Here is a 14,129-nt window from a genome sequence, read left to right as displayed (position 1 = left end):
TAAATCCTTGGTTGTTTCTCTATTCTGTTCTGTATTATAACTTATCTAAATAAGATGTTTTATTTAATTCATTTGATCTGATTTATTATAGTACACACTGTAAATGCTGTGACAGTATTTCAAATGAAGTTCACGTCTGGACCTGAGCATGATGATTAAATCCAGTCTTTAATCTCAACAGCAGCCCTGGAGGACTCCCAGAGCTCTTTGTCAGCCTGTGTGCCCTCCTTGAGTAGCAAGATCATCCAGGATTTAAGTGACTCTTGCTTCAGTTTCCTAAAAAGCGCCCTGGAGGTTCCCAGGCTTTACCGAAGAACCAATAAGGTCAGCGCCATTCATGGGAGAGAATTTTGAGGTGGGGAAGTGTGTATTAGGAAAGCCAAAGAGGAAGGAAGGAAGCAGCGGATTCCCAGGGTAGCCTGAGACAGACTGAGCTCATCCCATTCTGAGAATGGTATTGATGAAGAGAAGGAGGTTCAGCAGGGGTGGTCAGGGGCTCTGGGCCACAAACTGAAATAGTTAGACCTTTCCCATCCTATCCCAAAAGTATTTAAGGATATACTCAGTTTCCTTTTGGTCTTGAGGAAAAGTATGTTTTTCAGAAGAAAGCATTTTAATAACATTTTAAAGTCCTATACATTTTTGTCTCCATATCTGGTATTCCACACTTTAGATCTTGTTCCCTCTTTATTGTTACTGGAAGTATAGTTGGCCCCTTGTCCCCAGGTTCTGCATCCACAGAGTCAACCAACTGTGGATCGAAAATATTTAGGGGGAAAAAAAAACTACAACAATAAAAAATAATACATGCCAGATGTGGTGGCTCACACCAAAATCCCAGCATTTTGGGAAGCCGAGGCAGGAGGATTGCTTAAACCTAGGAGTTTGAGACCAGCCTGGGCATTGTCGTGACATCCAGTCTCCACACACAAAAAAAGTTTTTATTAAAAAAAAATACAAATTTTAGTAATCTAAAGATGATTTAAACTATACTGAAGGATGTGCATAGGTTATATGCAACTATTATGCCATTTTATATTTGCTCTTTATTGTCTGATTTGAAGCTGCCACTTGGAAGTGGGAGAGAGAAACCAATATGTTATTTTTCTTTAGTAATCTACCAACTCTCCCTTTCTAGTCAATAGGCTGTTACAGTAATATATTTACTGAGAGTTTGTTATGGGTCATTCACTATGCTAGACACTTTGCATAGTCTTATTATCCTTCTACAAAATGGGTGCTAGTATTGTCATTTGCAGATGAAGAAACCAGAGCCAAGAAAGGTTACATTCGTGACCCTGGATCCTTGCTTCTCAAACGGTGGTCTGGTGATCAGCAGCATTCACATCACGTGGTGGGTGGGAGCTTGCTAGAAAAGCACAGTCCCAGAACTCAACCCTTCCACCCACTGCCCCCAACAGAATTAGAACCTGAGTTTTACGAGATCACCAGGTGATTGGTGTGGACATGAAGCTACGGGAAGCAGTGCCCTAGTTTCGGTGCCCTGAGCGGTGGGTGGCTGTGCCAGCCAGCACCTCAACCCAGCCTGGCTCCAGACATCACCTTCTTGTGCTGGCTCTTCTTATTCCCTCGTGTTCTCCAGGCAGCTTTCTGTGGACCCCAGTGTTACTTTTGGGAGGGATGGAAGTTGTCCATGTCTCAAAACTAGAACGTTAATAGTATCCTTTTGGACTTGAGGTCTGGGTAACTTACTCTGTTTCTTTTCTGTTTTTTTCCTGTGCATCTTTATCTCCTACCAACATCATTCCAGGAGGTCCCAACCACAGCTTCCTCCTATGTGGACAGTGCTCTGAAGCCCTTATTCCAGCTTCAGAGCGGACACAAGGATAAGCTCAAACAAGCAATAATTCAGCAGTGGCTAGAAGGCGCTCTCAGTGAAAGCACTCATAAGTAAGTAAATTAAAAGCCGACCTTGTGGGCCTTGCTTAGAAGAGTCTGCGGCAGAAACCCCTAAGGCAATCAAGCACTGCGTATGGATAAGGCAGTGAGACTGCCTAGCACTTCTTCACTGGATTAGTCAGAGTGTGGTCCCGCAGTTTGCTTCCTCCCTCCCCACACCCCTGTGGACGGCCTGTGGGCTGGCTTCCTCTGCCTGGGCCTCAGCCTCGGGGCCAGGCCATGTGCACAGTGCCCCCGCATCTCCGGGCCCTGCCTGCATTCCCTGCAGGTGCTGTTCTGCCAGGTCCAGCCACATTCTTCTGGGAGGCCCTTTCTTTGCTCAGACCCTGTCAGTCCAAAGTGGCTGTAATCATAACAGATACTCAAAGGACTTAGGTTGGTGAAACCCTTGTAATCAAGGAAGAGAAAACATACATTTAAAAGTAATTACAGCTGACAAGGACTCGATTCCTAAAACCTCTAAAACACTTGATTGTCTTTTTCTAATGAAATCTCCTTTTCCCAAATCAAAAAGTGTGTTACTCAATTTTGTTGCCAATTTTGTTTAATTATTAAATATTAATTTTGCAGTAGTATTTTATTTACTTAAGATTTAAGTGGCCATTTTTGGGTTAATTTAGAACATAACAATGATGTATAATACAGTTTTTGTGGGCAAATGTATTTCAGATGCCAAGTAACCAGCTTGTAGACAAAGCTTTGAAATATAACTCATTTATAATTTGAAAATTATATTGAAAGTATTTTGAAGGCAATGAGCTTTATTTAAAATTCTGAAATACTTTTACCCTCTAAAAGATGAACTGTTCCTAGAACTGATTGGAAATGAACTTGTTACTTGATCTGGGGCATGAGCTACAGATGTCCGCCCTCGATACATGAAAGACAAAATTGATCTATAGTTTTCTCCATGTTCAGGATTAAAAATTTAAGCAAAATCCACACACATACATATTTCTTAAATTCTGAGGGAATGTTCTATGTTAGACACTTAAGACCATATATATATACATATATATATATAAAATGATCTTAAGAAACTTAAATACTTACCATGGCTGAATTTTCATTGGAAGTGAATTTTTATCTTAAAAATCTCTTTTTGTGGTCCACAAAGCCAGTTACTCTATTTGGTGTTACACACAAATACCTCTTTTCACCAATAAACGTGTCTTGTATTGAAGGTACTATGAAACCGTGTCAGATGTATTGAACTCTGTGAAGAAGATGGAAGAGAGCCTGAAAAGGCTGAAACAAGCCAGAAAAACCACTCCCGCCAACCCCGTCGGTCCCAGTGGTGGCATGAGTGATGACGACAAAATCAGGCTGCAGTTGGCCCTAGATGTTGAGAACTTGGGAGAGCAGGTAACCCATCAGCCGCCGGCAGCTCCAGCGAGCCTGAAACCAAATTCTGAGAGCCGGGCAGTTACTTGGTGGCTCACGTGATCCCAGAGATGCTGTTGCAGTGGCTAGGGAATTGCTTCCTGTGTTAAGACTAGGAGTCGGGGCTCCCAAATTACTTTGCCCCTAGGCAATATGAGAAGGAAAAGGTAGAAGAAAATGGAGAATTCCCGTTTTGAAGTCTGATGGCATGCTCTCTGGCGCCGTTACCATCTGCTTGTTTCCGCAGTGCCCATGCTCACAGAGCTCACTACAGTGGGACTTTTTGGTCCAGTGCTAACCCCAGGCTTTTGAAATGCTTGCTGGTTTAGCTTAAAATAACTGAAAGCATTACCCCTCTATGGTGCATGAGAAATCCTTTGAGCACAACTTCTCTGCTTCCCTGCTTGGCTTTTGTAGCTTTCCTATAAAACACAAATTTTAGAATCATGGCATGTGGTTGAACGGTAATGTGGATATTATCACTTAAGAGGTGATATGGATAACGTGCAATGAATGTCTTTTCATTTTTCACTGAGGTGAAAATGAAATTTTATGATACTATGAGGACAGTATCATAAAACCTCTAGATGTTCAGAAACTGGCCTTCTAAACTGTTAAAGTGTCGCACATAGTAGTAGGTCCTCAAGGGAGGCCTTTCCAGAGGGAAAAAAGTGAAAGTTTCCACAAGAGGACACTTGGTGGTGTTTTGGAGAACTGATACAATGTTAATAGAAAAAGCAAAAAAAAAAACAGTCAAAACAAGACACTTGATTTTCTAGCTCACTAACGAATTTCTTTTACACATCATGATCATCACTGAAAATTCAACTTTTTTCTGCTTTGAGATGAATTTAGAGATCTATCCCAGTAAAAGTTAACTGCCATGTTTCTTTATTTGGCAAAAAAACCCAGACTTTTTACAAGCAAGAAAGTATGTTGTAGAAACGTGAAGAGCCAATGAGCAAAAGAAAGGGAAGGAAGGAAGGAGAGTGGGATAGGGAACTAAAAGGAAAGAGAAGGGAAAGAAAAGGTGCTCCCGCAGTCCTGGTCCCCAGAACAAACCACAAAATGCTGACAGAGACTTGGTGTGTATCTTTCCGGATCTTTCTCTGTGCGTGTGTGTGGTGCGTTTGTGTGTGTGCATGTGTGGATGTATACGTGTGTGTGTGTTGTTATTGTCGTTTTTAAACAAAAGTGGGAACATAGTGTGCCATGTCTCGGTGACCAAAATAATCGACGGTAGTTGCTGTGCCAAACAAAGTGTTTTCAACTCATCTGATTCTAAAAGGTTTTTGGCAATATGTTAAGAAACTAAGAGCACAGGCCAGTACTTTTTTGAAAATTCTCTACTTAAAAAATAGTTCACTTTTTTATTTCCTCTAGTGTAGATTTTCTTTTCTAGAATTTTTTTAGGCCCACAAAAGAGGCTCTTATTCTGTCTGATTTGATGAACTGAGATAAATTAACATACTGGCTTCTTAGAATGCAAAGTGTTTGACCCCAAAATCCTCACATTTTACAAGTAAATCCTTTGCTGTAGAGGAAAAAATATCCTACAAGTCTTCAGGGAACTGTCTTCTGGTTTAGTAGAGGATGAAGATTTTCTTTCTTTTTTTTCCCCGCCATATTCAGCTTGAATTGCAGTAACATAATTCGTTCTCACGGCCTTTGCAGATACAAAAGTTGGGACTACAAGCAAGTGACATAAAAAGCTTCCCAGCTCTCGCAGAGCTTGTTGCTGCTGCCAAGGACCAGGCAACAGCAGAGCAGCCTTAAACATCTTGGAAGATCCCGAGGTTAGATTCTTAAGCAAGAGAAGAGTTGGACTTCCAGGCTGAAAGGAAGAAAGTGACTGTTCTCTTAGCAACCGTCCGTAGCAAAGAAGTGCTTCCAGCATCACTCCAGCAACATGCCCATCCGTCTTCTCTCAGTGTATTTGGGTCTTCCTTTGCCCAAAAAGAACAGAAAAGCCTTTTTCCATTGTATGGAAGATAGTTTTTAAGACATTTGAAACTTTCTACTATAGTTTACAGAACAAATTATTTTATTTTTATTGTAAATCTTAGTGTGGAAGAGCTGATTTCTAAAATATGATTAAAGTAAATATATACCTATGAATATCAAGAGTCGTCCCCCTGAGCCTGTAGTTGGAAGTGACGACTGTAGTGGGGTGATGTCCTGTATAGAAATGCCCTTCTCTGAAATAAAGAGAACTCCTGGGCTTTCTAAAGAGTCTGCAGGAAGCCATCCTCCACTCCCACTGTGTGTGAGAGCAGTGCTTCTGATCCTGCTGTCACCCCGACCTCTGGCAGGAGCTGGCGCCAGTAGGAAAGACCTCCTTCCTAAATAAAAGAAGTGTCTCCCATGAGTGTGTGCTCCTTTTCTTTGGGAATTCCCCACCAGGGAAGCACTCTTCGTCACTCATGCCCTGTAATGACACACATTCCCTTCCAGGCAGATGCTCCTCTTAGCACTGATGGGAAGGGTCCTGGCCAGCACCAACCCTTTCTTTCAATGTGTGGAAGTTCCTTTCCTTGGAGGGGTAACACCTTCCTTAGGAGTCAGCAGGTCCTTCCTGGCAAGCTGATGTGGATAGAAGGAAAGAAGACTGCCCTGAGAAGAAGAGCTGGAAGCAATGGGGAGAGGCACTGCAAGACTGTTTGGTTGGTTGAACTCACATAGGCAACATGGAGTGCCGTGCAGCCCCCGCCTAGCTGTGGCTTCGGCCCTCCCAGCCTGATGAGGAGCTGGAAGCAGCTATGTTGAGTCCTTAGTCTTGCATTCCCGTGCATCTCAGTCCCTTCTTTGTTCAAAGGTTAGCCCTGGGGAGAGGAAGTAAACGGTAGGGAATGAGAGCAGGTCCTGTAGTTAGCAGGCTTGAATTTTTTATCACAGACCGGGATGAGGAGGGCTAGAGAATTCAGAGGAAACCAATGATGAAAGCACCAAGAGCCAGGTGTGTGTGGAGCCCCAGGGGCTTCCACGCAGCCCCCAGCCCGCCACAAAGAGGGGCTTGCACTTTCTGTTTGCAGGTAACAGGCCTTGGACAGTGGCGCTCTGTGTAGAGAGCATCTGCTTTGGGCTTAGCACTGGAGGCCCTGCCCCTGGAGGGGGAAGTGTCCAGTTCTGGAGTTGCGTGTTGGGAAATTCGGTCAGTGACAGAACCATGGAAGAGAGACAAAGAAGGGATTTCTTCTCAGGGCTTGACCTCCCTGGTGTGGGAGCCGGCTCATCTGGCAGGGCTGTGGCAGGGTGGGGTACCATCAGCAGGAGGCCATCAGAAGGAAAGACGGGTGTGCAGTGGGGGAGCGAGAATGAACTGGAACCTGTGGGGATAAATGGAGCCCGCATCTGGCTCTTGCTGCCTCTTGGTCTCCCCAGTTCAGTGATGGGATGACGTGCAGAAGAAGCTGCACGTGCACTTGGCCCAGGATTCAGGGAAGCTGAAGGAAGAGACCCAGCAGGAGCTGGAGGAGTTGCATGCCTGCCTCCTGCCCCAAGCCAGCAGGAGAGCCTGCAGCTCTGAGTCAACGTGCAAGAGCTGCAGTGGAGCCCGGGCTGCAGCAGCCTGCTGCATATCAGCATGCAGCCACCCCACCCCACCTCCTGCAGCTGGTGCCTGTGACCAAGGCCAACCCCAAACCATCCCAGGAAGGGAGTCATGGGGAACACAGGTCCAGCCTAGCTAAGCCGATCCAGTGCAAAGCTACCTCAGTAGCCACATGGAGGTAAGCTACTTCCTCCACCCCAGCCTTCATCAATAGACCCCAAATGTTTGTCCCCATCTCCGTGAGTGCTCTCTGCCCTTCTCATTTGTTTTAGAACATAGGAGGAGAGGGTTATGACTTAACAGCCCCTCCAACTCCAGCGTTATTATTCCTGTTTTACTGATGAAGAAACGGACAACTTAGGTCATCAAGATAACTAGTAAGTAGGGTTGAAACCCCAAGCAAGATAATTCTAGAGCCTGGTTTACTAATTGTTACATAATTCTTCATCCCTAAAATCAGCACTACAACAAAGAAGTTGACAGTCAAGAATTGGAACGCAAGTTGTTGATTTCTTTGACCCTGTCAAGCCCCAGGCTGGCCCTGGACTCAGCACACTGCCTTTCTCAGTGACAACCCTGATGCCATAACACCTATTTCTAAGAAACACACCTGTAATCCCAGCACTTTGGGAGGCTGAGGTGGGCAGATCACCTGAGGTCAGGAGTTCGAGACCAGCCTGGCCAACGTGGTGAAACCCCGTCTCTACTAAAAATAAAAAAATTAGCTGGTCGTGGCAGCACGTGCCTGTAGTCCCAGCTACTCAGGAGGCTGAGGCAGGAGAATCACTTGAACCCGGGAGGCAGAGGTTGCAGTGAGCCAAGATCTTACCACTGCACCCTGGCCTGGGCAACAGTATGAGACTCCGTCTCAAAAAAAAGAAAAAGAAAAAGGAAAGAAACAAGAATCTTTAGGTAAAAAGTGAAAGGCTTCAGAGCCTTTGTCCATGATTCCCCCAGAACATCTCTCCTTTCTTTGGTATGTGTTTTATTTGCTTTGCTTTGGAGAAATTACTACTGAATAAAGCTTAAAGATGAAATAATACATACTGTAAACCTGTAATTAGGTTCAATTTTTCTAATATACAGACCCAAAAGTGGGTGTCAGCCACAGGAGAAGTCTTTTTGTTCTACTGTAATGCTGCTGGAGAGGCCATGAGTAGATCATCTGGGGACCCAGGCTGACTGGAAGTCAGCCATCTCCATCCTATGGCTTCCAAGTTCACCCTGGGGAACCTCCTGCATTCATTTCTAGGACTGCCATAACAAATTACCACAAGTGTGGTGGCTGGAAACAACAGAAGCGCATTCTCTCACAGTTTTGAAAAGTCTAAACTCATGGCGTCAGCCGGGCCGTGCTCCCCCCGCAGGCTCTAGGGGAGATTCCTCGCCTCCTCCAGCGTCTTGTGGCTGGAGGTGTTCTTGGCTATGGCAGCATCACCCCAGTCTCTGCCTCCGTCTTCACGTGGCCTTCTCCCCTTCTGACTGATTGATAGAGACACTGTCATCAGATTCAGGACCCACCTGGTTAATCCAGGATGATCGCATCTTGAGATCCCTTGCTTAATTGCATCTGCAAGGACCCTTTTCCAAATGTGTTCACATTCACAGGCTCCAGGGGATGGGATGTGGACATATCTTTTTGAAGGCCACCATTCAGCCCACTCTCCCTCCGCTGCAGCCTACCAGAAAGGGAGAAGAGTGTGAGGGGGGCGCCCAGGGTGTGGCTCTGGCCCCAGTTTGGATGAGCACAAAATCCTTCCCCCTCACTCCAGTGTGTGGAGCTCAGGCATGTGGGGCCTGGAACTGTAGTTTTAGCTGTGTGTCCAGGAAGGAGAGAAAGAAAAAAAGGATTTGGAACTTCTGGAGACGAACTCCCCAATCTCTCATCTGGGATCTTTACTGGTAATTCCTCGCAGCTCCCTAGAACTGCTATATGGAGTTGCCCTTATGAGAACCGCACAGTCACCAAACTGTGCTGCCCGTGGCTTAATGATCCTAGGGATGGAATAAAAGCAGGGTCACTCAGGAACTCTGTAGTGCAGGAGGTAAGGGCTGATTTTCCTTTGCGGGGCCCTTTTGAAATAACCATGAAGCTCTCTGGTACTGGGGTCTGGATGTCACTCTAACAGCAGCAACAGCACTGGTGGTGCAGTAATTGGAGCCAGCATGGCTGAGTCATTGACAACGTGGACACCTCCATGGTGTGTTCGTGTCTCAGAACTCAAAAGCGGTGATCAACTGCAGATGCTGAACTGTTAGATTTCTTAAGCAAGATCTGTTAGGGGTCCACGTTTGAAGGCAGTGTTATTTTCTCTGTTCACGGCATCTGAATAGATCTGATGGATCTCTCCCTCCCTATCAGCAGCCACAGTCCAGTCGGTTTGAGCAGTTTGTGAAAAGCAGGCCTTTGCCAGTTGGCAATCCTCTCTCTGTGTAAGACCTCAGCCTCAGCGCCCTAAAGGAAACGCTGTCTGTCTCTTGAGATGTGCAGACATTCTTGATGCTGCCCATGAGTCTCAGTTTTTACCCTGAAAGTATCCTGCTACTTTTGATCAGCCACTAAGCTTCGTGTTGGATGGCTGTGAACATCTGTAAATTGTTGAGTGAAGGAAGTGTTACCTTCATTTGATTGCGAAAGTTTCTCCATTTTCCACTCAACCCTCAGCTGGTTTTCATGTGGAGACTGAATTTCAGAACAATCAGCATTCTCATTTTTCCTTAGCTCTCACTAATCTTGAACTAAAATGTATTATTGGCCAGTTCGGTGGCTCACACCTGTAATCCCAGCACTTTGGGAGGCCAAGGTGAGTGGATCACCTCAGGTCAGGAGTTTCGAGACCAGCCTGGCCAATATGGCGAAACCCTGTCTCTACTAAAAATACAAAAATTAGCTGGGCATGGTGGCGGGCACTTGTATTCCCAGCTACTTGGGAGGCTGAGGCAGGAGGATTGCTTGAATGTGGTAGGTGGAGATTGCGGTGAGCAGAGATCGCACCATTGCGCTCTAGCCTAGGCAACAGAGCGAAATTCAGAGTGGCATTCTGACTGTTTAAATCTCTTGTGTAATCCAGCTTGATGGCATGTTGGGACCTGATTGACCCTCCCATCCTGAACAACTGAAAATCGACACTGTGTGAAACAGCGCTGCTCAGTGTCGGATGCTGGCAGTGCAGGGTCCTAGAGAGAAGAGGCAGGTGGGGGGTCCTGCGATGGCCCAGCATCTAGCATGGAGGGTCTCTGGATGCACAGGAGCATCCAGAGCCCAGCCCACTCCCTGAGAGGAGGCAGTGTAGAGTTTGGGGACACTGAAGAGGCTGGAACTGGGGGTGCAGAGTAATGGAGAGGAGAGAGGTCTGTGGAGCGTCGCTTTGCTTTTGGAGCTGGGTATTGACCAGCCCGCTTATGTAAAGAGGTTGTCAAGGCCAAGGAAAGAATCCCCAGAAAGGAGCAGGTAGAAAAAAAACCCCAGAGCAAAACGGGCCCGGGAAAAGTGTGTCCAGAGTGGAAAGACGTGGAGGGTGGGGGTATGGCCCCAGCAGTGGAGCCAAATTAACCCAATGTAAAGGGCTGCTCTGAAGCCACCTCACAAAACATAGAATCAAGCCTCGAAGGATGACACTCACTCCACGTAACTTTCTGTTTTTCATTTTAGCTGCAGGGTGTACATATGCAGGTTTGTGACATGAATATATTGTGTGATGCTGAGATTTGGGCTTCAATGGAACTTGCCACCCAAATAGTGAACATAGTAGCGAGTAGATAATTTTCCAACCCTTGACCTTCTCTTTTCCTACCCTTTTTAGAGTCTCTAGTGTCTGTTGTTCCCATATTTATGGCCCAATGTGTACCTAGTGTTTAGCTCCCCCTTATAAGTGAGAACATGTGGTGTTTGGTTTTCCGTTCCTGCATTAATTTGTTTAGGGTAATGGCCTCTGGCTGTATGCATGTTGCTGCAAATGACATGATTTCATTCTTTGTTATAGCTGCATAGTATTCCATGGTGTATATCTACATTTTCTGTATCCAGTCCACCATTGATAGACACCTAGGTTGATTCCACGTCTTTGCTATTGTGAATAGTGCTGTGGTAAACATATGAGTGCATGTGTCTTTTTGGTAGAATGGTTTATTTTCCTCTGGGTGTATATGCAGTAATGGGATTGCTGGGTCAATGGTAATGCTGCTTTTTTGTTCTTTGAGAAATCTCCAAACTGCTTTCTACAGGGGCTGAACTAATTTACAGTCCCAGCAACAGTGTGTGTGTTCCCTTTTCTCCTCAGCCTCACCAGCATCTTTTGTTCCTTTGATTTTTTAATAGTAGCCATTCTGACTGGTGTGAGATGGTATCTCATTGCGGTTTTGATTTTCATCTCTCTGATCATTAGTGATGTTGAACATTTTTTCATATTTGTTGGCCGCTTGTGTGTCTTCTTTTGAGAGGTATCTGTTGACGTCCTTTGCCCGCTTTTTAATGGGGTTGTTTTTACTTGTTGATTTGTTTAATTTCCTTATGGATTCTAGATCTTAGACCTTTGTTGGATGCATAGTTACTAATATTTTCTCCCATTCTTTAGTTCATCTGTTTCCTCTGTTGGTAGTTTCTTTTGCTGTGCAGAAGCTCTTTAGTTTACTTAGTACCAGTTGTCAATTTTTGTTTCTGTTGTGTTGGCTTTTGAGGACTTAGTCATAAACTCCTCTCCTGGCTCCAGCTAACTTAACAGAAGAATGAGGTTACTCAAGTTCAGGGGTGTGGGCCCTGAGACCCTTACTCTCTTGAAGGAATAGAGTCACTGACATGTTTGTGGGTCTATCAGAGTCACTCAGAACATCTCTGATCATTGAGCAACTTTAAAAATTGTGTGGGGTAAACATGTCCACACAAAAACCCACACATGGGTGTCTGTAGCAGCTTTATTCGCAATTGCCAAAACTTGGAAACAACCAAGATGTCCTTCAGTAGGTGAATAAATAAACTGTGACACATCCAGAAAATGGCATAGTATTTAGCAATAAAAAAGAAATGAGCTATCATGAAAAGACGTGGAGGAAACTTAAATGCATATTACTAAGTGAAAGAAGCTCATCTGGAAAGGCCACATACTGAATGATTCCACTATATGACATCCTGGGTGGGAAAGACAAAACTATGGAGCAGATGGGAATAGGATCGGTGGTTACCAGTGGTTAGGAGAGAAGGAGGGGTGAATAGGAGGGACACAGAGGATTTTCAGGTCAGTGAAACTCCTGAAAATTGTCTAAACCCATAGAATGTACAACACTCAGAGCCAACCCTAATGTAAACTATGGATGTTGAGTAATAATGATGTGTCAATGTGGGTTCGTGGGTTGTAAGAAATGGACCACTCCAGGTGGGGGATGTCAATAATGGGGGAGACTGGAAGGGAGTAGGGGGTATATGAGAAATTGCTGTATCTTCCTCTCAGTTTTGGTATGGGCCTGCCCTAAAAAACTAAAGTCTGCTAGAAAAAAAAATCACATGGGATGGTATTCAGATTCGCCATCCGCTATTCAAAACCTTCAGTCCATGTTTCAGTAGTTGAAATTTTTCAGATTTTAGGAAGGTAAAGTGGCCCATATAGTGTATATCCCATAACACCCCCAGGGGCTTCTGCAACAGCACCTTATAATCACACGTACATCTTCGTGTGGCAAATTTAGGAATATTCACACTATCAACTTTTTCTTCTGAGGATCTTAAACAGACATCAGGTTTTACTGCCAAGTGAGTAATAAAAATCTTTCCATTTTTCAAACTCACTAATTTCCTCAGAGGCTGTTCAAAGCATCCCCTGACCATGGTCTCATGCCCAGCCGAAATCTTGGATTGACAGCGATTGGAGTTGGTGAGTAATTGCCTTGTCTAGGAGATAGGCACTTGCAACTCCAGGAAGACTTAGAATTTAGTGAAAAAATGTTTCAGAGAAACTGACCTGTGGAATTAATTGTGTGTGTGTGTGTGTGTGTGTGTGTGTGTGTTAAGTAACTTGCAAAATGTTTGTATTTTGTATCCTTGTAATAGCTGAGAGATCTATCCTGACCCAACTTCCCATTTATAAGTGCACAGAAAACAGTGGGAGAACAGCGCTGGTTGGCAACTTCATACTCCTAGCAACTTCCAGAAGCCGAAGCCGCCTCTAAGTAGAAGAAATTGGTTTGTCGACTGCCAGCTGCCTTTTAAAATAAGGTCACAAACTTAAATGCTCTGTTTTTCCAGCACATGGCTGCACTGTCTCAGGTCACTACGAGCAACTTCCAAGCCTGGACCTCCCGTAAAACAGATTCTGACTCTGTAGGTCCAGGAGGGGCGTGAGAAGCCACATTCTAACAAGCTCCCAGGGCAGCTGCTGCCACTGCAGGTCCAAGCGCCACACTTTGAATAGGTAGACCTTAAGGCACTTCTGGTCTCTGTGCTTCCAGTTCTTCCGAGAAACTTGGCATCCTGCAGCCGTTTCGGAGAGTCCATGTGTGCCAGCTCTACCCGCTTTGAGAGCAGAACAAGCCAGGAAGCACTGAGTGGGACTGGAAGGTAACTGAATAAAACTGGTGACGGGGAGTTACGACGAAGCAACTAAGGGCACTGCTGTCGCCGACAGAATCCCTCACCTTGACATCAAGCTAGGGAGACGTGTTCAAAACCAGGGGAAGACTCTCGGGAACATGAGGGGAGAAGCCAAGATTTGTAATCCCCGTGACCGACTTCACTTTAGTTCTGATCAATAGCTAACACATTGCATGGCTTATTTATTTCAATATGTATGGAAGGGAGGAAGATCGAATGCCTTACACACATAGGTAGGACAGCATCACCATTGCTATCAGCTGACGACCATGGGCCTGCTGGGTGCCTACCGCCTCGTTGGCTATCCCCAAGATTCCGAACTGTGGGCCTAATCCCATCGAGGAGGAGCAGGCAGAGGCACTCAACAGATGGGGAAAAATTGCAAATATTTATTTGTGAAGATTTATTTCTCTACCTTCCACTCCTGGGGCACAATACCAGCAGCAGTCTGGCCCTGTGTCACCAGGACGGAAGAACTCCCATCTGCCTGGTTCCCTTCCTAGGTGCCACGTGGGGTATGGGGCCTTCCCTGTCACCCTCTTCCCGCCCCCTGTCCATCACACAGATGGCCTCCACTGCTTACCAATGGAAGTGTCCAGAGAAAAGCATCACCTAAAACTTCAAAGGACTGCTAAGTACTGGCTCAGACCTCCCATGGAAATTCCATCCAAAGTCCAGGAAAGCACTTTCGTTTGC

The 14,129-nt window shown here is 45.3% G+C and overlaps 1 protein-coding gene across 2 annotated transcripts in view; it reads left to right on the top strand.

The window, feature by feature from the left end:
• The window catches only part of COG2 (component of oligomeric golgi complex 2), a 51,156-nt gene extending 45,488 nt beyond the window's left edge, over nt 1-5,668 (top strand). The window contains exons 15-18 of one of the 2 annotated variants that reach the window (XM_002809310.5): nt 182-324; nt 1,772-1,911; nt 3,105-3,285; nt 4,978-5,668. In XM_002809310.5, coding sequence (XP_002809356.3) covers nt 182-324; nt 1,772-1,911; nt 3,105-3,285; nt 4,978-5,079 — 566 coding nt within the window. In that variant the 3' untranslated portion in view covers nt 5,080-5,668. The remainder of the gene's footprint in view (nt 1-181; nt 325-1,771; nt 1,912-3,104; nt 3,286-4,977) is intronic. The other variant, XM_024257535.3, reaches the window with a different exon arrangement.
• Nucleotides 5,669-14,129: the final 8,461 nt, after the last annotated feature.

This window comes from Pongo abelii, chromosome 1 (genome assembly GCF_028885655.2).
Source record: "Pongo abelii isolate AG06213 chromosome 1, NHGRI_mPonAbe1-v2.0_pri, whole genome shotgun sequence".
NCBI lineage: Eukaryota > Metazoa > Chordata > Mammalia > Primates > Hominidae > Pongo > Pongo abelii.
Note: the sequence above shows the minus strand (reverse complement) of the source record. Positions and strands in the feature narration are given on the sequence as shown.